The sequence below is a fragment of the Muntiacus reevesi genome, chromosome X (genome assembly GCF_963930625.1).
Source record: "Muntiacus reevesi chromosome X, mMunRee1.1, whole genome shotgun sequence".
Classification (NCBI taxonomy): Eukaryota; Metazoa; Chordata; class Mammalia; order Artiodactyla; family Cervidae; genus Muntiacus; species Muntiacus reevesi.
The window spans coordinates 31,359,624-31,386,722 of NC_089271.1; the positions used below are offsets into that span (position 1 = coordinate 31,359,624).

The following is a 27,099-nucleotide window of genomic DNA, read 5'->3' on the forward strand; positions in this document are numbered from 1 at the left end:
TTCATATATGAGATTACTAAGGCATGTTTCTTTCTAATAATTTTCATTTGCTTCTCACTAGTGTGACGGTCGCAAAGAGTCGGACATGACAGAGATGCTGAACTGAGTGCAAGGGTGCTGCCAACCTGCGGCTCAGTCAGATCACTCCCTTAGTCGTGTCTGACACTTTGTGACCCCATGGACTGCAGCACACCAGGTTTCCCTGTCCATCACCAACTCCCAGAGCTTGCTCAAACTCATGTCCATCGAGTCAGTGATGCCATTCAATCATCTCATCTTCTTTTATCCCCTTCTCCTCCTGCCTACAACCTTTCGCAGCATCAGGGTCTTTTCCAATGAGTCAATTCTTCGCATCAGGTGGACAAAGTATTGGAGCTTCAGCTTCAGCATCAGTCCTTCCAATGAATATTCAGCACTGATTTCCTTTAGGATAGCTTGGTTTAATCTCCTTGCAGTCAAAGAGACTTTCAAGAGTCTTCTCCAACACCCCAGTTCAAAAGCATCAATTCTTCAGTGCTCAGCTTTCTTTATAGTCCAACTCTCACATCCATACAGGACTACTGGAAAAACCGTAGCTTTGACTAAACAGACCTTTGTTGGCAAAGTAATGTCTCTATTTTTTAATATGCTGTCTAGGCTTGTCATAGCTTTCCTTCCAAGGAGCAAGTGTCTTTTAATTTCCTGGCTGCAATCACCATCTGCAATGATTTTGGAGCCTAAGCAAATAAAGTCTGTCACTGCTTCCATTGTTTCCCCATCTATTTGCCATGAAATGATGGGGCTGGATGCCAAGATCTTAATTTTATGAATGTTGACTTCAAGGCCAGCTTTTTCACTCTCCTCTATCATCAAGAGGCTCTTTAGTTTTCTTTGCTTTCTGCCATAAGGGTGGTGTCATCTGCGTATCTGAGGTTACTGGTATTTCTCCTGGCAATCTCTATTCCAGCTTGTGCTTCATCCAGCCCAGCATTTCACATGACGTACTCTGCATGTAAGTTAAGTAAGCAGGGTGACAATATATAGCCTGGACGCACTGCTTTCCCAATTTGGAAGCAGTCCATTGTTCCATGTCCGGTTCTAACTGTTACTCCTTGACCAGCATGCAGATTTCTCAGGAGATGGGTAAGATGGTCTGGTATTGCCATCACTTGAATAATTTTCCACAGTTTGTTATCTTCCACATAGTCAAAGGCTTTTGGGTAGTCAATAAAGCAGAAATATGTTTTTCTGGAATTCTCTTGCTTTTTCTACGATCCCACAGATGTTGGTAATTTGATCTCTGATACCTCTGCCTTTTCTAAATCCAGTTTGAACACTGGAAGTTCTCAGTTCATGTACTGTTGAAACCTAGATTGGAGAATTTTGAGCATTACTTTGCTAGCATGTGAGATGAATGCAATTGTGCAGTAGTTTGAACATTCTTTGGCATTGCCTTTCTTTGGGATTAGAATGAAAAATGACCTTTTCCAGTCCTGTGGTCACTGCTGAGTTTTCCAAATTTGCTGGCATATGGAATGCAGCACTTTAACAGCATCATCTCTCAGGATTTGTAATAGCTCAGCTGGAATTCTATCACTCCCACTAGCTTTGTTCATATTGATGCTTCCTAAGGCCCACTTGACTTCACATTCCAGAATATCTGACTCTAGGTGAGTGATCACAGCATCATCGTTATCTGGGTCATCAAGATCATTTTTGTATAGTTCTTCTGTGTATTCTTGCCACCTCTTCTTAATATCTTCTGCTTCTGTTAGGTCCAAACCTGCAGCAGCTTTAACTAAATCTCTTGCTTGGAGATATGTTGATTGTTACTGGTAATAAACATTCAAATAAGTAATCCTCACAAGAACAGGACTATGGTTACACATTTTCAGATGAGATGATTATAATTATTCTTACTATTAATTTTATACTTAGAGTGGAGGGAGAAACAGACATATTTTTATATTGGGACTTTTTCCAGACAGAATACCACTATCTATCATTTTACTGAAGATATAACCTTAGTTTTACATAGAATCTCTGTTTACCTCCTCTCCATTTGCTTGAGCCTGAAGCTCTGATTTCTACTGTATCAAATGGCTTAAATTGACCAAAATCTGGGTGTCTAGTTTTAACTTTCAGCACTGAGGCAATGCAAGGGTCAGTGCACATAGTTGTGCTACTAGGACTAGTTTCATCTGATGTTTTTATTTTTCTGTCCTGGCCTTTAAATGTTTACTTTTACTTCCCAGCAAGAGAGAAAACATTTAAAAGTATAGTTATTGGAAATTTCCCAGCATCTTGATGTTCTGCAGAGGGCATTTTAGAAAACTGAATCTGCCTCATCCTTGGGAATGGAAGTCAGTCTTTTCTCAATGCATATGGAGTTAATCAAATCTACCTCATAAAAATATAATGTGAGGATTAAGTTTAATACCATTCATAACTGCACACCACAAGGACTGACATAAACATGCCCTCAATAAATGGTGACTTTTACTATTTATATTATTATATATTGATATTTTCTAAGAAGTAAACATATTGACAAAACCATAAAGTACATTCTTTTATTAGACAAATGGCTTTCCAATAGTAATTTTGACCTCATGACTAATATAGAGTCACTTACTCCCCTGGGTTACTTTATAATTTTCCTTCAATCAATATTTATTTAGTCTTCTCTATTTCTGCTAAGGAACATGTGACACTGAGTGGCCAATTCAAAGTCATAATTACTGGAGCAATTAATGAGACCCTCATGCTGCCTATCTTCAGCATTACTACTAAAGCAGAGACAACCAATTTCTATTTTGCTTCTTCTCTTTTAGTGTCTGCTATTTAATGATAGGTGAAAAAACTTATAGATGACTTTGAGAAGATGAGAAATGGAGATGTTAACAATATATAAGAATGATGAAATCATCATTAATCAAGATGAAGGCCTTGGACTTCTGAATATGTTTGCTTTTAATATTTAATACTCTAAAATATTTTTAAATTAATCATCCCTAATATATTTAAACTCATACTGTAAGATTTCCTAAGAAATTAGGAAACCAGTTATTTGCAATATTTACTTCTTACCAAGCACCTTTTATTTTTAATATAAGGAAAAGGTCACTGAAATTGAAGGTAGTATGGTCAACCAGTCATGTGTCTGGGCTCCAAGAGTAGAGAGTTGGGTCTAAGCATAATAGTGTTGTAGTCTTTGATACCCTTTCCATTTCCATAAAATGTGAATGTAGAAGACTTTATAACATAGGTTATTGAGATAACACGTGAGAAAATGCATGTCAGGCACTTGGAGAAGTGCCTGAGTCTTTGTAATAATTATACTACTACTGCTATTATCATTTTATTATATTGATAACACATCTTCTGTAGCTTGGTTACTCTGTAATAAGTGGGAAAAATTGGATTACTTGGTACCATTTTTGGAACTGTCTCCTGGTTTGCTAACCATTTCTTAAATCATTACTGTGAGTAGAAAATGTAGTGCCATATGATTATGAAGAGTGAAAGATGCCTTTTCAAGGAATGGAGATAATTTATTACTTATTTGAATGCAAAGTCACACTCTGAAATTAGGAATAGGATCTAGCATATCTCTTTTAAATATTCATAGGCAATAAAAACTCTGGCTGTTTGATTGATTTAACAGGCAACTGAATATTACCTTTGCTCTGCATAATTGCAGTTCTAAGAAACATTAGGTAGGCAATAAAAAAAAAAGCACCACAAACCTCTGACATAGGCATTTTAATTGGAAGAAAATGGGCTACGGCTCATCTTCAAATGAAAGAGCACTTTGTTTATTAACAGAAAAAAAACCCTGCCTTTCTTTAGCCAAAAAAAAAAAAGAAAAAGAAAAATTATGGCTTTTAAAGATTCAGAGAATACTCCCTAATACCATACACAAAAATTAACTCAAAATGGATTAAAGACCTGAATGTAAGGCCAGACACTATAAAATGCTTAAAGGAAAACATAGGTAAACACTTTCACATAAATTGCAGCAGAATGTTTTTGAGCTATTCCTAGAGTAATGAAAATAAAACAAGTATTAACAAATGAAACCTAATTAAACTTAAAAGCTATGGCACATCAAGGGAAACCATAAACAAGACAAAAAGACAACCCTCAGAATGGGAGAAAACATTTGAAAATCAAACAAATGACAAAAGATAAATCTCTAAAACATATAGACATCTCATGAAGCTCAATACCAGAAAACGAACTATCCAATCAAAAAATGGGGGGAAGACCTAAATCGACATTTCTCCAAAGAAGATATACAAATGGCTGACAAACACATGAGACACCCTGATTTTAACTTGTGTCTCCTCTTAACTCTTTGATCATTGCTTCTTTTTTCTTTGTAAACACTGTTTCCTTGGCTGAAAATTTGATGTGGGATGTAACTCCAAAATTCTATGCATTTTTTTAAAATCTTGGCTTATCTGGGGTGATCTCCTGAACTCTATAGCTTTTTCAGTATATAGCCTGAAAAATTCCCCATCTTTGTAACTTGTTTGAATCACTCTCTTTAACTTCAGTACTGTGAATCTCTCTTTTACAGGATTAGGGAAAATCCCCACCTGGGTACTCCATAAGTACTGCAACAGATTTTTGTGCTGTTCTGCCACATAACACGCTAACCTCAGATCTCTGAGTTCACCTGAAGATTTGGTGACCAGTATGCGCACACACTGCTAGATTCCCACCTTAAACTCCCGCACTTCTCAATTTTATGGCTCTAGGCAGTCCAGGAGTACTAGGATTTTATGCACCCAAGGGCAACCCTCCAACACAAAGGGAGGAAAATGGGTGAATAAATGCTCCAGTTTCCATTAGCCCAGTGGGGCAATTCTGTGTGCTCTGAGACACTGATGTGCTACCTGATTTCTTTAATGCTCCCAGTGGGACTGACCCAGTAACTCACGGTGGAAACTCACTCATAAAAGCATCCTATATCAGCCTTCAAAACTTCCATTCTCCATTCTCCCCATGTGCTCATTTGCCTTTCTTAGTATCACCTCGCAAATAAACTACCAGCACCTAAGGTCTCAACTCAGGGGTTGCCTCTTGTTACTACCAAACTGAAGCGTGCATACTTGGCTCAAAGGGGGCAAAAAAATGACATATGATCTTTCACTTTCAAACTAGTTTTTTTCCTTACTTCCTCAAAGTTGTTTCTGAAAAACACCACATACTCCATCACCTAAATCAGAAGAAACTGAGATATTCTCCTGGATTTTGCATTTTCTTTCTACTTGTCACCATTGGCGGCCTTGCCTTCAACTGAGCTAAAATATCACTTCTTACTTGGTCTCTCTCTCTGCCTATGGTCTCCCTATCTCTCCCTCCACTCCACTCTTGACATAACATAATATGAGGATGGCATCTCTCTCCTCCTTCTCTCTCGTATATTAAACCTTTCAGCGGTTCCCTCGGTGCATGGTTAAGTACATGGCTGTAGACCAAACTTTTTGTGAAGCATAGATCTCCCTGAGCAGTTTCACTGATGCCTGCTTGTTCAGGCTCACCCTCAGCCACAACCCCATTTGCATTGTGTGTTCTAGTACAACCAAATATTTCCGATTTTCTGTATGTGCTGGTGGCCACCTGTCTGTAATCGCCCTCCTACAACTACCTATTTGGCTGTCTCCTACTCTAATTAAAAAAATGTAGTTTACAACCAACCTTTTTCTAGGAAAGCTACCCCAAATACCTTCCAATGCTGACCCACACATATCTGTGTCCTTTTCTATGTCATCTAATCATCTGTAACCACTTTTAATGCAACATTTTGCATCCTATAAGGATATTCTTTTGTTTTTATATCTTAGAACACACTAAACAATCAATACACTTTTGCTTAATTAATCAGTGTGTCTATAAGTAGTGAAACAGGAAATTTCTCTTATTATCAAACCTTCAAACAGCGTCACACATATTCTAAATGCACTTAGCAACTGGATATGGAACTAAACCTCATTATGAGGTATTTTTTCCTTCCTGACAAATAATCCATTCCTGGTTTAGGAGAGTGTATGCAAAACATTGTTTGATTCAGAGAAATATGTTATTATTTTTTCAATTTTGATTTGGAAAAACTCATACCATGTGCATTAATTTTAAATATGAAAAGTCCTCTGTCATATATAAATAAAAACTCATATTATTTGGGAAGAATAAACAATATCCAGTATCTTGGGCACTAATAAAATCACCTGTATTATTAACAGATTACATATGGACATAACAAACATGTGCACATGTTTGAAGAGCGAGAGAGAAAGAGATGGGTGACGATGCCTACACATATTGGTTAATCTTGCAGAGGGAAAAAGAACTGTGGTCAGATAAGATCTGATTTTGAACACTAGATTAACTATTCACTCGTTTGAAGATCTGAACATGTTACTTTACTTGGTCTCTTTCAGGATTCCTATTAAAATCCATAGTTTATAAAGGTTTTGTAAGATAAATTGATATAACACACATGTAACTATTTCAGCCATGTCTAGCACTTAAAAGTTTCTACAACCTGGAAGCTGAACTAATATTTAAAGTATTCCAAATAAATAAATAAATAAATAAATAAAGTATTTCTCATTTTGCCTAAGAGGCATAAAGGTATTTGCTAGACATTTATGCAAATTAATTTAAAGATATTTTTTTCACTTCACCCACCATACCTCTTCATGTAGTTCTCTCCAACGAGAATTAAATGTCTCGAGTTCTTCATTGATCAGTTCATCCATGACTCCGCCATCTGTTAGGGTCTGTGCCAATATGCGAATCTGATTCGGGTTATCCTCTGAATGTTGCATCAAATTTTCAAGTGACTGAAATAAATTTGCAATAATTACTACATCTCTTTTTCTAAATCCACTGAATTAATCCAAAATGCTCAGTATCTTCTGATTTACATATAATTAAGTTATAAGCAACCTAAATCAATATTCAACTGGGATAACAAACCTGAAAGATCATTGTTACTTTAAAACTATGATTCTGCTCCATGTGAATTTTCACGGGCTTGTGGCAGAACTATGGAATGGGGTACATAAGAAGTGATTCATGGCCACCTTCTTCTCTGAAAGTCTACTCTAAAACCTGGGGGATAAGACACTCAATTTCCCAACTTCTCTCATAGCTAGTGATGGCCAAGTGACATGATTCTGACAATGTAGACATTCAAGAGCAGAGTTTCCCTTCCCACATTAAAAAAGTCACAATATCTTTTGAAGAAATCCCTTTGCCCTTCACACGCTTTCACATACATGGCTTAGAGGTAACACAGCCATCTTTGGACTGGGAGGCAATAAGAACAAGGATGAGGGGCTTCTATCTGTTGATTTAGTATGATAAGTGCATGATCACATCCTTTGTTCTGGCCGTAATTCTTTTACTAATGTGTAAGTTTGCCATTTTGTCTCATCTTTTTTGGAAGATGCTTCACAATGAATGCTTGGTCATTGAACATCTCTGAATAAGACAGGGTCAAAGTCTGTTTATAGTCTGAGACCTGAGCCTGTCTCATTGTTCTTTGATACCTCAAAGTTTTACAGTTCTCTTGAGAAAATGAAGTTGCACATAATCATGTCCAGGTTTATGCTGCGATGTCCTAGGATCCCAATTCTATTCAGTCAAAGACATTTTACATTTTATTAACATTTTGATTTATTTATGTACCTTGTTTTAGTGGGTTTACAAAGGGGCTGAACTACAAATGGCTCTATACACAGTATGTATTAATAGACTAAAACTACATATTCATCACATATAAAGAATTATCCAAAAGTTCAATAAAATGGGTAGGACATGAATGACTGTCAGAAATTCACATAAGTCAAAGTTTATATATGCAAACTCCTTTAAATTTTACTTCTTAAAGATCTCCAAAGGAAAATCGGAAAATGTACTAAAATTCTATAGGTAACTAAAAGGTATGAACATTTTAAAGATACATTTCCAATAACAAAGCATGCCTATTTCATACCTTGAAACATCCTGAAAGTTATACATTTATGATTATTAAATAATGTAAAAATATGCTCCAATTCAGTAATGGTAGCTGCTAAACTGGAAATAATGTTTTACATTATCATCCTGTTTAGCTCTATTCCAATGGAGCAAACTTGTGTGTTCAAATTGTATCTGCAGGTCTGTAGTAGATTTAAGTAGGTAAAACAAGATGTCAACATAGAAATTAGTGATATAGCAAAAGGCAAATGTCCTTTGTAAGAGGTTATTTAAATTCTCTTTAAAACGTTTAGACTGGAAGGTTCATAATGGAATCAAGTGTCATCCCAAGTGCTAGGGCTGGGGAAGGCATAGCACCTCTAATCTTTGTGTGGTTTTCTTTGAGTTTATTTCCTACTTGGTTCTTGACATCTTTCAATGAGACATACCAATTATCATAATTATATTAATTCACTACTTACATTGAGCACCTCAGAGATTTCCTCAGCTCCACCAGGAATATTTTCAGTAGTCTTAAGTTTCAATTCTACTTCATTTAGCCATTTGTTTGCCTTTTCCAAGTATGACAATAACTCATGCCAACATGCCCAAACTTCCTGTGAAAGAAATGAATATCATGGATGAAATATTTTGATAGCAAAGTGAAAGTGTGACTCTGGAATTTCCATTTTTAAAACTTCTAAAAATAACACATTTTACACCTTTCATCTCTCCTTTGCAATATATCATTGAAAATGCAGCTAGTCATTTTGAGCATCTAATACATTTATAATTACAAATCATTAAGGAAAAATTTTATTACATGAATAAATTCAAGATTCAGTGATTTACTTTTTTAAATAAAAAAATAATCAACATTACAGTCTGGGAAATACAAAAATAAGAGTCTGCATAAAATTGCACATATAAACCTAACATCACAACACATCAGCTACTACCACTTTTCTCTGACCTCTAAATTTTATCACATATAAATGCCTAGATAGTTAAAAGTATGGATTTAACTATATTGTCTTTTTTAACATTATATGTTATAATTTTTCCGTATTACTATATGTTATAATTTTTCCATATTACTAAGAAGATATAGTCTAAATAAAAATGCAATGTTTTACTTAAGTGGTTATAGTTTGGTTTCCTTAAAAACCAGCACTTACTGTAAAGGTAGACTACTTTTAGTTTTGTTTGCTATTATATATATGTGGTGACCATCATCATGAATGGTCCATCACGATCATTCTTATTTCAAATTATTTCCTAATGGTATACTAGTAGAAAATATGAATGCAAACTATCTCAAGGATATGAGTATTTTTAAATGACTCTTGATATACAGTAAAAAATTAATATCCAAAAAGGGTCATACATGAAAAAAGCAAAATTTTAAGACTGCTACCAGAAAATATAGAAGAATATTTTTTGACCTTGTGATGGGGAAGTGTATCTAAGACATTTTTTTAAAAAGCTGACCATAAGAAAGACATAAATAAATTTAATAACACTAGAATTAAAACTTTCTATTCATCAAGACACAAGGAAAAAATTGAAAAAGTCTCGACTTGAAGAAAACAATTGCAAAATTAGTATAGTAATAGTAAGTAATACAAGTAACAGTAAGTAAGTAATAGTAATAGTAAGAATACAAAAGGAACACCAAGTCAGTTTAAAGATGAACAAATAACCTAATAGAAACATGAAATAAAATCCTAAACCAGTATTTGAAAGAAAAAGATACATGTGTGTATGGTAAATATTTACAAATATGTTCAGACTCATTAATAACCAGGAGACTGTATATATCAGTATTACAAAGAGATATTTATTATTTTGATTAACACAAATGCTTAATTTGACCATTTCAATTGTGAGAGGAGATTAACACAAATTTGGATTTATTGCTGGTTGGTGTGTATAGTAGAATGGCCATTTTGGAAAACAATTTTTCATTCCCAGTAAGGTAAATATTCACATACGTAGCAATTCAACAACTCCACTTTTTGAGACATATCTTCAGAGAAACTGGTTTGCATGGAGAACAAAGACAATTACAAGAACACCCACTTCAGTACTTTTTGTAATAACCAAAATTTAAAAATAAGGAAAAGAGTCTTAATGTCCAATAACAAAAGAATGTATACATATACTGTATCATACTTACACAGAGAATATAGAAGTGAAAATGAAAACTTGAAGGAGAACCTTATGGATGAGGCCCAGACACAAAAATGTTGGGCAAAACGAGTAAGCCTTAGTAAACAATATGTTACAGGTTACCACTTTCTATAACCCTCAAAACAAGCAAATTTGAGTAGTATATTGTTGAGGCGTCCACATGTGTGTGATAAAACCCGTTTTAAGCAGATAAATAATAAAGACCACTTTCTGGATTAAGGTTATGTCTGCTGGTAAAATGTAGGAAGATGCACTAGAGAAAAAGAATATTTTAACTGTTATTTTCTATTAGCCTTGATATTGTAAATAATGGGCAAATGTATAAATCTACCACTGCAATCATGACCACCTGCCCTGCTACCCCTTTGCCATCCCCAAAAACAAAGCGTAGGAAGGACATTTTATCTTAAGAGAAACTAAAAATTCTCTCAGATTTCCCATATTTTCACTTTTTTTCACAGCTCTTGCAAATGATGAACTCTGTCTCTCTGTAACTGATGAAAGGATCAGTCTAACCTGTTTTGTCAGCCTACCAATTCTTGCCTGGTAATTCATGTACAATTTATCACAGAAAGTGAAATTAAGTGTTTTGCTTTAAAAAGTGATAGAAATCTTAAATCTGGGTCATTTCCAGCTCCTGCTGGACTACAGGCTGTCTTCCTTCTGGGCAAATATCCCAGTGGGAAAATATAAATATCCCCTTAAATACCCAAGTGTACTTTAGAGCTTTGAAGATAAGGAGATGCGATTGGGAATATATCTTATTAACTTTGTTGCAGATTGAGGTAATGAACTACCTTGCTGATTTAACCATCAGGATAGATGGCCTCTTGTGTCCTGAATGCATTTGAAGGACACAGCTGGAGAAGCTGAATGTACTGACTTTACAGGTCACCTCTGCAAAATAAAATATAGTCTTACAGCCTGAATTGGAGCTAAAAGCCACTTAGAATAATTGTTAAGCTTAACAGTTTGGAACTTAACATTACTTTGAAATCACCAAATTCAAAGTGGCTTTGAAGAAAGTACAAGAGGAAAAAGAGACTTCCATTAAAAATGGTAAATGCTGATTCATGTCAATGCATGGCAAAAACCACTACAATATTGTAAAGTAATTTGCCTCCAACTAATAAAAATAATTGGGGAAAAAAAAGGTAAATGGAGCTGATTTGGTAATCCCTTCCCACAACCTGCTTTGGTCATATTAAAATCATGCATGTGTGCTGACTTGCTTCCCTTGTGTCCGACTCTGGGAGCCCATGGACTGTAGCCCAAGCTCCTCTAGAAACAGTATTTAAAATGTATTTCAAATTCATAGCTGATTTATAAAAGAAGTATGAAAAGTCCCCAGGTAGTATAAACAGTAAAGATTGGGAAGCTAAGCTTAACAAAAATACCGCCATATCAGAACATAAGAACTGGGGTATTCAAAACAAATTTGCTATGGGAAAAGCGGTACTGGTGTCATGCATTCCAGGGAGATAAAAAGCATAAAGCTGGGTGTCACCTATCCTGGAAACAAGAACTAAAAAATCCCCATACATATAAGTGTAAGAAATTAGCAAGAAAGCTGAGAATCCTTTGGATTTTGATTGGAAAATAAGTATTCCCACATAAGAAAGTGAAACCTAAGTTTATATCACACATGAGGATAGAACATAACATCTCTCAGACCGTGGTAGAGACAAACAGAAGACTCTTAAGGATCCTCCAATAGCCTAGCACAGAAGGGACTTCCAGTAAACTACAACTCCTACTATAGATGAGCTCACAAACACAAAATTGCAAATCACATGATAAAACTCACTATTTTAGAGGGAGTTAATAGTTGTAACAAATAGTAGAATCCATCCATTGTGATAAAAGATAATAGATTCATTCAAAGAATTTTATATTTAATAAGTTTAGCTTGGTGATAAAATTTGCCAGTAGGATCTACTTTTCTTGAGACTAACAACCAGAATTCATACTTAACATTCCATGTTCACAAAACTTTTGCTAGATGTTTCTACAAGCTCTCATTAGAGAGAGAGAGAGGGCTAATGGGCAAGAACTGGGGGAACAAAAATAGAGATGAATTTGAAAAGTTAGGCAATTCTTTTTTGCCTTTTTATGAGGATGTTTAGAGGAAACGCATCTGGTCCCTTTCCTTTACAAGATATAAAAGAGCACTGTTCTTCAAGGGTGTGTGAATATTCAGAAGGGAATGGCTGACCTGCATGCCCTATTGAACTGCTGGTATGGGAAAGGAATCAAGGACAACTCTTTCACGTTCCTCATTCCTAGGCGTTATGCAATATGGGACCTGCCAGTGCCCAGAGGCTGGTTTGGGAGGTGGTGGGTAAGACTCCAGGGTATCACAAAGCCTGAGCAAAAAGGGTTTAATTTGCACTGTGTTATAAGGCTACTGGCAAGAGTCAGCCTGAAATTCCTGTTGAAGTCTCCAAGGTTATCATGTATGCTCAGGAAATACTTTTTCAGGTTCACAGTTCATATGCATAAGACCAACTGGGCTCTCCATCAGAACACAACTATAGAGAACAAGCCAGATCAGTAGTGATACCCTACAGAGTCTGGTGAAAACAGACAAATCATCACAGATGTGTGTGGGTGTTAACAAAATGTTAATAGCAATTGCACCCAGCCAAGAAAAGAACATCAGATAAAGGGTGTGTTTTTCCTTCCTTATCCTCCCATATACCAAAATTAGAAGATTATTATCCAGAAATTGAGATAAAGAAACTGTAAACTCATTTTTTTTCCTCACTCCCACCTGTGTATAAATTACTGAATCCACAAGATTAAATTGGTGGAAGATTTTAATAAAGTATGAGATCAAAATTTATCAGCCTAAATTTTAATAAGTAAAAGTAAATGAAAACAGATGGTATCAGAATGAAATGCTGTTTAAAAAGCCAACTATAGGCTTAAATGGAGTTTAACCTGGTTGGTTTTAGTTATTGGACAAATAAAACTGTTTCATGCTTATTACTCATTAAGTTGAGATTTCTCAACCAAATATATTTAAATCATTTCAAGGAAAAAGCAGAGATAATTACAAAAAAGCTGAAGATGGTAGAAAAGAAGAGACAGGATTGCAAAACAAGTAAGTAAAACCTTGAGAAATGGAAAATATGGCCCTTGGAAAAAAATACACACACACACACACACAGATAGATGTGTATACAGATGGAGATTAATATATTTATATATCAAAGATTAAGTTATGCCCTAGGCAGTTGAAAAGAGAATTTGAGAACTGGAAGACAAATTTTAGAAAATTACCCAGAACCCAATAAATAATAATAGAAATACAGAAAATATTAAAGAGAAATCAAGAATCATAATACAGGATGGGGAGATTCTTCATAGATCCAATAAAGGTTCTCCTAGGAAGGAATGGAGAGATTGGGAGAAAGAAAATGTCTCTCTAAAACTTTTGGAAACCACCAAAAAGAGAAATATTTTTTCTGTTCTTATTAATATGCCGGGTGACAAAGTATAAATGAAAGCAAACTATACATAGAAAAATAGACTAAAACTGCAAAGCATCAAAGACAAAGAGAAAATGAAAACATACCAAAGAAAACTGAAAAGAAATAATGATTTGGCAGCAGATTTCTTGACAGCAAGACATTTCTGAAGAAAATAGAATACCATTTTCACTGTTGTAAAAAATAACTCCCCGAGCATAATTATATGCTCAGCTAGGCTATTTCTCAACACTTAGGGGGCAAAAAGGTAATTTTAGTCATATAAAATCTGAGAGCACTTGCTAGTCACACTCAATGAAAGAGGAGAAGCAAAAGAAATATACGAAAAAGGAAAAAGTATCACAGAAATTGGTAAAATAGTGGTGGCAAATTTAAATAAATAATAATTTCAACAACACAGGGGCAATGACACTGATAATTTAGGGGAATAATAAATAAGGCACAACAATAATATGGAAGATGGGAAGTAAATTCAGAGTTAAACGATTCTAGTGGTTCTGCTATATCATTGTTAGAGAGGTGCACGGAAATATTTATTATTGGTGGATACTATGACCAAGGTATTCAAGATAATAATTAAGGGTCCCATTAAAATAAAATAAATAGTATATGTATTCCAAACTACTGGAGAAGGAATAAAGACAGGCTAAATAATTTGATAACTTTAATACAAAGAGGAACTTTAGAAGTGTCATTACAGATGAGAAATTAGAGGATAATTCATTAAAAACGATTAAAAATGTTGTTCTTAATACAAAAAGAAAATATTTCTTTGGAAAATATACCCCAAAACAGATTCCTGGAGGAGTAGTGTATTTTTAAGTGAACAACTTGAATAATACAAAGCAAAGAACAATGAAGGTGTAAGGAAACTAAGAACTTAAGAAAATAATATTAAAATGTTTTATTTGACTACTAGCAGAAAGCAACTTCCTAGATATAAAGAGTCCTTCTCTCGTATAACCAAATAGTGACTCAGTTCTGATTTCCTGGAAACTATCAGTGCCATCTCTTCCCCTCCGTTCTTTATTTTCTGTAGCATTGACATGGCATGAATCAAAGAGATTCCCCTTTATATCCTCAGCAGCTATGATAGTTCCTGGGAACTATTAAGGCACTAGTCAAATGTGTGAGGAGTAAATTGGATAAAAAAAGAACAGGGACTGATAAATAAAGATGGAAGTAGAATTGGTAATGGAGAAACCTGGGAGTTGCAATATTGGTAATCTTGAGTACAGAGCAAAAGATATTATTTTAATATTTCTAAAGGTCTGCTCTACTGGTGCTCTACACATTCAAAGAAACTTCTCTAGTAATGAACTATAGAAATGATCCCTGAAAGTATACTCTGAATATTCATTGGAAGGACTGATGTTGAAGCTCTAGTACTTTGGTCACCTAATGCAAAGAGTTGACTCAATGGAAAAGACCCTGATGTTGGGAAATACTGAAGACAGGAGGGGAAAAGGACGACAGAGGATGAGATGGTTGGATGGCATCACTGACTCAATGGACATAAGTTTGCTCCGGGAGATGGTGAAGGACAGGGAAGCCTGGGGTGCTGCAGTGCATGGGGTCATAAAGAGTCGGACAAGACCTAGCAACTGAACAACAACAACTCTACAGGTATGACTTATTGCTGTTGTTTGGTTGTTAAGTCGTGTCCAACTCTTTTGTGACCCCGTGGACTCTAGCCCGCAAGGCTCCTCTGACCATGGGATTTCTGAGGCAAGAATACCGGAGTGGGTTGCCATTTCCTTCTCTAGGGGATCCTCCTGACCCAGGGATCGAACTCCTGTCACCGGCATTGGCAGGCAGATTCTTTACCACTGAGCCACCTGGGAAGCCCATGTCTTGTATCTAACTCTAAATATAAAAACGTTCCATAAACAATCACGTTTGTCAACAATAATGGTATACATGGATTCTTTACCAATAATATGCACAAAGATGATTCAGTTTGTGCAGGAGAAGTTGGCTTATTTAAAGCCCAACTAGTTGCTGAATCTGGTAGCATCAGCATTTGATAGTAGGTTAAGTTTTGTGCTCCTTGGCACTATACCCATTATTAGTAAACAGTACTTTCACAGGGAGAATCATAGCTTGTTTTTTATACAGTTACGTGGTAATCCATTGAGACACTTGAATTACTTAGCAGACATATTCAGAGAATCATAACCTAAGGACTAAGGCATGTCGAAAAGATAAAGCAGGGCTTATGATAATAAATATTATGTAAAATGTCCAAAAAATGCTAGGTAGACAATGTCTTGTAAAGAACTCTGTAGGGCACAGCAATCAATAAAAACAATTATAAGAAGATAAACTTTCTTCCCAGAAAATCTCCCTGATGAGATACTTATATAGCTTTGGTGGTGGTGGTTTAGTTGCTCAGTCATGTCTGACTCTTGCAACCCATGGACTGAAACCTGCCAGTCTCCTCTGTCCATGGGATTTTCCAGGCAAGAATACTGGAGTGGGTTGCCATTTCCTTCTCCAGGGGATCTTCCCAACCCAGGAATCAAACCCAGGTCTCCTGCATTGCAGGCAGATTCTTTACTGACTGAACTACCAGGGAAGCACTTAAAGCCTAACTAGTCTGCTGTATCTGGTAGCATCAGCATTTGATAGCAGGTTAAGTTTTGTGCTCCTTGACAATATACCCATTTTTAGTAAACAATACTTTCACAGCGAGAATCATAGCTTGTTTCTGATACAGTTACATGGTAATCAATTGAGATACCAGTTTCTATTACCTAAAAAGTTCATTTGGGTACATCCATTACAGCTTATAAAAAACCCCAAATGTACTTCTTAGCCAACCCAATATAAATTTTGAGAAAACTTATTCATGGGATTTTGTGGCCTAATAATTATCATAATAAAAAGATCTAGACAGGGAGCGGCTCACATTTATTGAGTGCTAGGCTAAATACTTTCTTTTCCTTTTAACTGGAGGATAATTGCTTGACAATGTTCTGTTGGTTTCTACCATCCAGCAATGCAAATCAGTCATAGTTAAATAAACATACACACACACACATGTATATATCCTTTCCCTCTTCAGCCTCCCTCTGTACTTTAAACAGAATAACAGTTCATTTAATTTTCTCAACATCCTTTGATTTTTAAGTCCTTTTTACAGATAGGAAGTTTATAACTTTACAAACGTTTATAAACGTTATGGTTTATAAACGTTATAAACATTAAGCAAATGGTTTATAAACGTTTATAAACGTTAAGCAAATGGCCCCCAGTAGCTAACTTGTAAGTTAGCCTGACTGAGGAATTTGAGCCTAAATAGTCCTTAAACCAGAGATCATGTTCTTAATCCTTATGCTTCACAGACAACCATAAGTTAACATGTAGTAACTGACAAAGATCAAGAAAAGTGACTGACCTCTAACGTCTTGCACTTTCCATTCAGCCTGGTGCAGAGCCACTGGTAGTTGGTGGTCAGAGTGTCCAGTTCTTTTCTTAAAGCCTCTTGTGCTGCGGGTGGAGCTTGAGCGATGACACTGTTTACGGATTCAGTGAGGAGCTGCACTTTTGCTTCTTTTTGCTGGGCCTCTTCTTTAGCTCTCTGAAAAATAAAAAAAAAATGCTCTCTTAATAGCAAGGCAATGATTTGACTTCTAAGATGCATTTCTACATATCATACTCTTTCTTTCTTGTAATGTCTCTGTTAGAATGAGATTAATAAAAATTCAATACTGACTCCAATCACTTCCACAAATTTCAGTTTGGTTACAATTGGAAACTTGCAAGAAAAATATACTCAGAATATAACAGATCTTTAATCAGAATAGTTTGAAAAGTAGTCTGTATGCAGATGTGTATTTGTGGAGAACACATGCACATATATCCATACACACAAAATAAGCAAGAAATAAATATTTCAATGCTAACTAGGTTCAAAAACACTCATAGGCCAGAACGGAAACCACTTATAAGTTGCTCAGTTGGATGAATAATGAAATCAGTACAAATATCATTATTTAAATCAAAAGATAATTAACAGAAATGTCTTCTTAATGCTGTATTTGGGAACATATTATAACAGAAAAGTGTTAAGTAGCTGAAAGCAAGTAAGAGAAAGGTCAGATACTTCCCTATCCTGGTTATTCAGTCACTGCTGCGTCTTTATCAATTATACATTCAGCATCACTCTAGTCTTTTCTCATTCCGGGAAAAATGTATTAAGATACCCAGTCATAGAATTATTCCTACTTGGTGACAACATGAAATCCAAAGCAAAGCCCTTAAACTCTCCCTTAGGTCAACCCCTGCTTAAATCATCTAACATAAAACCAAATCCCACAATAGGTTTGAATACCCACTTACTCATATAGCCCATGGTGGCCTCTGGTGTGTACTCGCCCTCACTGCCAAAGTATCAACTCAACTTGTACAACTACAGAGTGTTGCTGTTGGTCTGTGTGTTACAACGAAGGTTAACTTGAGATGAGCTTTCAAGCGAAGTCATTTATGTGTGATGTGAAGGGAATAGTCGTAGGGAGGTAGGGAATGGGGAAAAAAATGGAGATTGGAAGGGTATACTTATTAAACCCAGCAACTGCTGTTGGTGACAAGTTTAATCCTGCTAGGAAGGTCTATGAAACACGTGTACGTGTGGGTGTGGATTTGTGTGTCTGTGTGTTCAGTTGTTCAGTCATGTCCAACTCTTTGCGACCCCATGGACTATAGCCTGCTGGGCTCCTCTGTCCATGGGATTTTCCTGGCAAGAATACTGGAGTGGGTTTCCATTTCCTTCTCCAGGGATCTTCCCGACCTAGAGATCAAACCCACATCTTCCTGCGTTGGTAGGCAGATTCTTTCCCACTGAGCCACCTGGGAAGTGTGGGAAACCCATGGCTCAGGTTTATCCCAGTCAAGGGTGAGGGCACTGAGAAATTCACACATAATCTCCCATCACTGGTTGAACACTGTTGGGGAAATGCTAATTTCCTGGTATGTGAAGCCAGACTCAGATGGAAAAAGTGGGATTCGGTGGCCTCAGAAGCACTCAGGTAAAGAAATTCAGGTTCTCACAGGTAAATGGACAAAGTCAGCTATAAAATGCCTTTCTACTTTTCAACATGATCCTGTTTTGTCTTTGGATTTAGGCCCATACTGCCTTAAAATGTATAAAATATGATGGCAAATGCAAGCTCTTTTGACTATTAAATGATTTCCTTCACTGATTTTAATCAATTGAAATTTTATTTCAAAATTCTAAAATAAATCTGTCTTTTGACACTGAGCATGGAATTTGTTCAACACAAATCATATTTTGGCTATTGTAATTTTAGCATTAAAAAGACTTTGATAAGTATTAATCACTTGGTGTGTGCTGCTGTGTGCCATGACATGTTAAATGTGTGAACTCACTGGAGCTTTAACAGAATCGTGTGAAATGAGTTTTGTTTTCTTTATGTTATACATTCAAGACCTGAGGTTCAGTGAGTTTAAAGTAAATCATCCTGGGAGTTGCATCTCATCTTTCACACAGCTTGTCTTAAGCCCATCTCAAATCCTCCATGAGGAGGAGAAACATGATCCAGTGCATCCAGTGAATGAAACTGCATTTTATACAAGTTATGAACAACCCATGCAACTATTAAAAATGCATAATGAGAAATATTTCCCCTTGCTACTTAGACATTCAAAACTTCTTCTTTTTTAAATCAGTTTTATAATTTCAAAATGTTCAGAGAAGAAAGATATGAGAAAAGGAGACCATGAGCAATTCCTCTATTGTACTTAGGCTTGAAAGCTCATCTCAAGGTTAGTTTTCATAGTAACACACAACAACAATCCCCCAGTTGAACAAGCTGAGTTTATTTCTTTTGGTAATGAGGGAGAATACACACCATGGGCAACCATGGGTTATATGATTAAAAGGGTATTCAAATATGTTGTAGGATTTGGATTTGAGTTTGATAATTTCTACATTCTAAAGACAGAAGACTAAATGGTATAGTTTAGGCATAATCCTCCTCACAAGTGGTAGCTTTTGTTCCATATAATTTTTTTTAAGATTTATTTACTTATTTTTGACTGTGGTGGGTCTTCATTGCTGCACGTGGGCTTTCTCTAGTTGCAGCATGTGGGCTTTTCATTGTGATGGCTTCTCCTGTTGTGGAGCACAGGTTCTAGGCACACAGGCTTCAGTAGAAACAGTGTGCACGCTCACTAGTTGCAGCTCGTGGGTTCTAGAGTGCTGATTCAGTAGTGTGTTATATGGGCTTAGGTGCTCCATGGTATATGGCATTTTCACAGACAAAAGATCATACCTGGGTCCCTTGTACTGTAAAGCAGATTCTTAACCACTGGACCACCAGGGAAGTCCCCTGTTCTATATATTTCTATGAAGCTAACCATCATAATCTGAGACACCTTTCATTGCCAGTATCTTGAACCAGTGGTTCTCTAAGTATGGTTCCTTAGAACCACCAAATTTACTCCTGGGCATGACCTGGAAACTTTTTACAAATTAAAATTCTCAGGGTCCAGCCTAGATTCACTAAATCAGGAATCCTAGGGTTGGCCATAGAACTCTGTTTTAATAGCCTGCCAAGTGATTCTGATGTTCACTTCATTGCGAGAATCATTGCTCTAGCCTGTCCCCCATAGAATGAGAACAGCAAATGCATGTATATTAAGTGAAGGTATTTTAAAGAGACTGGAATACCAGACCACCTTACCTGCCTCCTGAGAAATCTGTATACTCATCAAGAAGCAACAGTTAGAACCAGACATGGGACAACAAACTGGTTCCAAATTGGGAAAGGAGTATGTCAAGGTTGTATACTGTCACCCTGCTTATTTAACTTATATGCAGAGTACATCATGCAAAATGCCAGGCTGGATGAAGCACAAGTTAAAGTCAAGATTTCTGGAAGAAATATCAATAACCTCAGATATGCAGATGATACCACCCTTATGACAAAAAGAGAAGAGGAACTAAAGAGCCTCTTGATGAAGGTGAAAGTGGAGAGTGAAAAAGCTGGCTTAAAGATCAACATTCAAAAAGCTAAGATCATGGCATCTCGTCCCATCACTTCATGGGAAATAGATGGGGAAACAATGACATTTTATTTACACGGGCTCCAAAGTCACTGCAGATGGTGACTGCAGCCATTAAAAGACACTTGGTCCTTGGAAGAAAAGCTATGACCAAACCTAGACAGCATCTTAAAAAGCAGAGACACTACTTTGTCAACAAAGGTCCGTCTAGTCAAAGCTGTGGTTTGACTAGTCATGTATGGATGTGAGAGTTGGACCTTAAAGAAGGCTGAGCGCTGAAGAATTGATGCTTTTGAACTGTGGTGTTGGAGAAGACTCCTGAGAGTTCCTTGGTCTGCAAGGAAATCCAACCAGTCAATCCTAAAGGAAATCAGTGCTGAATATTCATTGGAAGGACTGATGCTGAGGCTGAAGCTCCAATACTTTGGCCACTTGATGTGAAGAACTAATTGTAAAAATCTAATGCTGGGAAAGATTGAAGGTAGGAGGAGAAGCGGACAAAAGAGGTTGAGATGGTTGCATGGTATCACCAACTCGATGGACATGAGTTTGAGCAAGCTCTGGGAGTTGGTGATGGACAGGGAAGCCTGGCATGCTGCAGTCCATGGGGTCACAAAGAGTTAGACACAAATGAGCAACTGAACTGAAGTCCAGGTAAACCTAGGACTGGAGTTAACATGTTGTAAAAAAAAATTAAAAAGAAAATAATGAAAAACTGAAATTCCAGAATTTTTTTAAAAGAGATTGATAAATAAAAAAATCAATATAGACTTACTGCAGGCCTCCTAAAGACATTTGGAATAAGATGTTTCTAATCAAACACTTCCCTTGGCTCTTTGATGCTAATATAAAAAACATTGTTCACAGAGAAAAAAGTCAAAAACAGGATTATCAAGTAAAATACAGGAGCAGAAAGTAAAGAAACAGAAGAAAGTTTCTACTTTTTGTCTGACTATATTGAGGAGAGATGCCAAAGTAGGTTTATCACTCTCTTCCAGCAATAAAGATAAATGTGCTCTCAGCATGAGCACAGGTGAAGGCCTGAACAAGGGTCTATCACTCCCTTTTGTGTAGGCAGAGAGACTCAAAGCAATTACCTTGACTGGCAGACAGAAGACCAGAAAACGCCAACTCCCTTTGCTGCTGCTGGCCCAGGCTGTCTGAGCTGCTCCTCTTTTCATTCTTACACCCATATGCACCGATGGTGTAGCTAGATCAGTTTTTTAAACATGCAAATCAATGTGGGCTGAGGGGCTGGGCCACTCACGTCAGGGATTTTTTATAAATTAGTTTTAAATTTGAGACAGTCTACTCTCCTGGACTGGACAAGAAAAAGCGATCTGACTGAACAGTTAGCCAGATAAGCAAAGGTTTCAAGGAATGAGGGAAGAGGGCCAGAGACAAATGGAGGAACTGGGAAAAACAGAACAGCTGAACGTGTGCTGACTGTTGATTCTTTATTTTGGAACCTGAAGCCGTGGCTACGCAGCACAGGACGCGATGGTAAGAAGAGCCATGAAGGGCTGAGATGTGAGGGCAAAGGCAGTGGGCAGGCAGAGGCTTCACACGACAGTGTGGAATGGGATGAGATGGCATAGGAGGGAGTGGCTTCGAATGGAATAGGGATAGAGGGAAATATATTCAGATAAAGCCTATGACTAGGAGTAAAGTATTTGACCTATGTAGGAATATCTGTTTTCTGACCATCAAAGAGACGTGTAAACAAGTTTCCTTTCAAAATATACTCCAGCTTTCATATTCTGTAATGATGTAACCTCCCTCATGGTGACCTCCCCACAGTCAAACCTAAAATAACTATAGACCTCCTGACGGCTCTGCCATTTCACTTAGAATGAAAACCCCTCCATGTTCCACAAATCTGCTGTCGGCAGATACCTACTTTGCCTCTCCAAATCATCACAGGTCGTTTGTCCTGTTTTACTCTCTTCAGATAGGTGGGCTTCATTCTCTTCCCAGATAGCCTTAGGGTCTTTGCAGGAACTCTTCCTTCTGACTGGAATGTGCTCTGATAATACTTCTGTAAGGTTGCCTTTTTCTTATAATTCATACCTCATTTTAAATATAATTTCTCACAAATACCCTACATATCAACCCTTTGTAAGACAGCATCTCACCACCCTCGACTCCCAACTAGACTCTATGATTTATTTCACAACATTGGCTTATTTTTAGGCAACTTCTCATGATCTCAAATGAGTTTATTTCTCCATTCTTTGCCTGCCCTGACACCAACGAGAATGTAAGAAGTCAGGGGGTTTTTATGTATTGCTCACTACTATATTCTACGTCTAGAAGGATGTTTGACACAGTAAGTATACAATATTTCTTGACAAATGAATGAATTCATGAATTTATGAATATCTCATGATAAATGGTGTATGATATTATTAGATGAGAATGATTTTCTAGTTTTTAATACTCTAGACACTATTACTGTTCCCAAATGTAGTCACTCTTCTATATTTTAATTTTATTTTCTACATGTAACTGAAGCCATAATATACCTTTGATATTTAAACATCTGAGTTTAAATATCTGTAAATATCTATAAAATACAGCTAAACATCTGTACTTACTTCATGTGAGTACATTCTGCTCTTAATTACAATATTCACTGAATAAACATATAAACTATATAATAAAGTACATATAATTAATTTCTTACCTTGCAGCAATGATAGTAAAAATAATAATAATAATTAACTAGTTTGGGGCATCTACTTTGTGTATTATATTAAGACTTTCATGTTTCATCTTTCACATGATTCTGGAAAGTAGGTATTGTGATATCCAGACCACAAACAAAGGAATGAAAGTTCACTGGGTTTATGTGACTTACCCAAGTTTACACAGTTGGCAAGGGGTCAAAGCAGGTTTTAAACCCAAGTGCTTGGCTCTAAAATGATTTTGATCTGTCATGAGGCTTCAAACCAAACAAATATCTATTAATGGTTCACCTAGGCTAATGTTAAATAATGTGTTATTGCTACTATGTGAAGATATTTATCATTATAGCTGCAAATCATTGAGTGCTCACTCTGAGGTAGGCAATTTACTTACATGCAAGTTTTATTTTTCAGTTCATACTTTCAAGTTATGAAATGAGATGATTTACACATGAAAAATAAGAGGATTACACTGACTATGGAGTTGCCCAGGGCCATATTACAATGCCATTGTGTAGATTCAATTACCGGGCTTCACCTGCAAGTCCTAGCTATATATCAGTTTCCTTGGTCCTAAATCAATGTTATTTATTTTATCTTACTGATTCAAGAGAAGCTCATGTAAATACAGTCTTTCATCCATATTAAAGACCATCAGCTGAAATGTTTAGTACTGCCAAATTGTAAGAAACCCCTTTAAAGCACCAAATTAACAAAGCCTATTGATGACATTTTCAACTGTTATTTCACCAACACTTGACACTTTTCCAGTTTGAATTTGCATCAGCTAGAAACATCTGATATGGGTAGCTGAGTCTAATCTCTTAATAGTACATAATTTCAAGGGGAAAATGTTCCAAACTGTGATTATCAATATTTATGTTTTGACCACAATACATAAAATTAATAAATAAAAAGTTTAAGCATTCTATACAATGCATATCAAAGTTGAAGCTAAATTAACCAAAAAGCAACCTCTACTATTAAACCAAGAAAAGAGCAGACTGTGCAGAATCACAATTTGTTTTATCTGGTTTCTTTTACCTTCATCTCTTCAACTGCTGTCTGTAATTCATCTGGGGTTTTATATTCAAAATCTCTCTCTAGGTATTCTTCTTCGGCTTGTGTCATCCATTCATGCATCTCTGACAAATCTTTCTGAAGGCTTACAGTTTTATCCAAGCCTGCCTTTAAGGCCTCCTTTCTGGCATAGACCTTCCATAAAACAAACCAATAAGTAAAGCATGAATATTGAAAGTCATAAAACATTATCATTATACTATTATTGACGAGTCTGTAAATAATAGAAAGCTTGGAAAAGATGAAGCTAGAAGTAAATAGCTTGCATGAATGAGGAAAATAACTCATAACAAATGGATACACTTAATTTCACATAAGTAAAATAAGATACAAGCATTTACTTGGCATAATGAACAGATTCCCCTAAGACCACAATTTAGCTGTTGTATATGGTAATTCATTTCTGCAAATGGAGAGTAAAGAAAAACATTTTTTCATGATACGTTGCAGTTGGAAAACTGAATTTATTGGCATACATAGAAGTAGAAATTCTTTGCACTCTTTGATGCTGTTTTACAATTTCAAATATCCAAGGAACTTAATAATCATATACCTATAGAAAATTCTCATAAAAAAGGAAAATGAATAAAAGATACAGTCATGTAATTCACAGAAATAAAATTAAAATGAGGCCATATATATGTGAAAAGATGTTCAGTATCATTTATAGTTAAATAATAGCAAATGAAGTTAAATTAGCATTTTTTCAAATATGAGATTAGAAAAAAGCCTAATTAGAATGCCAGGTTTGAATAGGGATGTGGGAAAACAAAGGTTTCATACCTGTTGAAGGAAATATACACCACAGTAAAACCTTTTAGACAGTAAACTGGCAAAATGCATTAAATGCCTTAATGGTCATCAATTTGAGCCTACTCTCCCACATATAAAATGATGTGTACATAGTTGCATGTACACTATTCAATTCAGCTTTGAAGATAGCAACATATTGAAAACGAACCCAAAGGTGCTTTCATGGAAGATTAGTTAAATAAATTGTGGGATACACATGTGCACATACAGAATGGGATACCATGAGGCACTGATGCATCTGTACTGAAGCGAAAACTGCCTAGTATATAATTTTACATTAAAAAAAGGTGTAAAAAAGCATGTGTGATAGGAGACTCTTGCTTTATAAAGTCTTATATATTTCTGTAATACTAACTTTTATAACAGAATGTATTACTTTTTAACTAGAAAGATAGCAAAACTTAAAATACCCAAGAGATCATGCATGTTAATAGCTTATTCAAAGTACTCTGCTGTAACACACTGAGGGAAAATTTCAATTTAGTATTAGAATAACTATATATAGTGCATCTCTTTTACCTTAAAAAATAACTCTACTCAGATGATGTTATTCTTCTCTCTGGGATTAAGTAGAATGCATCTTTTAAATAATATAGCTGTAATTTAAAGTCTTAATATAAAAGGCATGGTTTTAATAAAACAACATTTTCATGGTACTTTACCAAATATAAAATATATGCAGTACCATGTTCATGCTAATTTTTCTTATACTTTACAACTACCTTAAGCCTAATGTAGTTAAATTAAAGCTACTTAAAGAACTTTACTCTCCTAGGAGAAAGTAGAACTTGACCTATTGAAATATAAGTATATGTTTCATTGTAACACAGCTAGAACCACATATCTAACAATTATACTAGTTAAAGTACAAAGATGATTTTGCATAGTCAATGAACCTATAATAAGCCCAAGTAAACAAGCTGTTAAATTTCTACTTGGATATTCTGCTATAATCTTTGGAGGCGGTTGGTCTTTGGAGGAGGTTGGCACAGTGGCAATAATATTAGAATGACTAACAAAACTTAGCCAAAGACTTGTAGCAAAAAACTATATATATATAATGCATGCTATAAAACGAAACCAGAAGAAAGGGATCAGGAGTGATTTTCTAAGGAAAGAAAAGTAGGAAGTCATTTTGAAGTGACAGAATGAGTGCAATGGAAAGAGCGCCAGTTTTGGAATCAGGATACCGGGAATCAATCACTAACAAGCTAAGTGAATCTGGAAACATCACTCCATTTATCTCCACTTCTTAATTAACCTAAAAGTTGGACTAGATGATTTCCAAGGTCTTTTCCAAATTTAACATTCCGCTCTATACCTGATCAGAAAGAGATGAATTTTCTGTGGTTTCACATTTTAGAAGGATTTCTGTGAAAAGGTTGAGGTTAAAATCATACTTTCTCCTTCACCTTTATTACCTGAGTAATGCCAACTGTCTAGCCTGAAATTGCCCAGTCCACCCCTGCAGTTTCAGCAGATCACACTGCATCAGCTGCTTTATAAAACAGAAAGTTATTCATGTTTCCTGTTCCAGAATTTGTAAATCTACCATTCAGCACTGCCCGACCCCACTCCACTCCCCCACAACCTTTGTTAAGATACAATTGAGCTAAAACGCTGTCTAAGGTATATACACCTACTGTGAAATGATGACAACAAGATTAGTCAATGCCTTCATCATCACACAAATTACCATTTTTCTTTTTATTATGAAAACATTAAAGATTTACTCTCCTAGCAAGGTTCATATGTAAAGAAATTATAGAATACTTTATATAAAACAGAATTGTCAGCTATAGTCGTCATATTGTAAATGGGCTATATATGTGCTTAGTCACTAGGGT

At 35.9% G+C, this 27,099-nt stretch overlaps 1 protein-coding gene and 1 pseudogene across 2 annotated transcripts in view; both read right to left on the bottom strand.

The window, feature by feature from the left end:
* Window positions 1-27,099, bottom strand: part of DMD (dystrophin) — a 2,163,935-nt gene that overhangs the window by 1,344,083 nt on the left and 792,753 nt on the right. For both annotated transcript variants that reach the window (XM_065915496.1, XM_065915495.1), the window contains 4 exons: window positions 24,404-24,574; window positions 17,044-17,226; window positions 8,439-8,573; window positions 6,687-6,836 (listed from right to left, as the gene is read on the bottom strand). In XM_065915496.1, coding sequence (XP_065771568.1) covers window positions 6,687-6,836; window positions 8,439-8,573; window positions 17,044-17,226; window positions 24,404-24,574 — 639 coding nt within the window. The remainder of the gene's footprint in view (window positions 1-6,686; window positions 6,837-8,438; window positions 8,574-17,043; window positions 17,227-24,403; window positions 24,575-27,099) is intronic.
* LOC136155007 (small nucleolar RNA U3) lies at window positions 14,878-14,994 on the bottom strand (annotated as a pseudogene).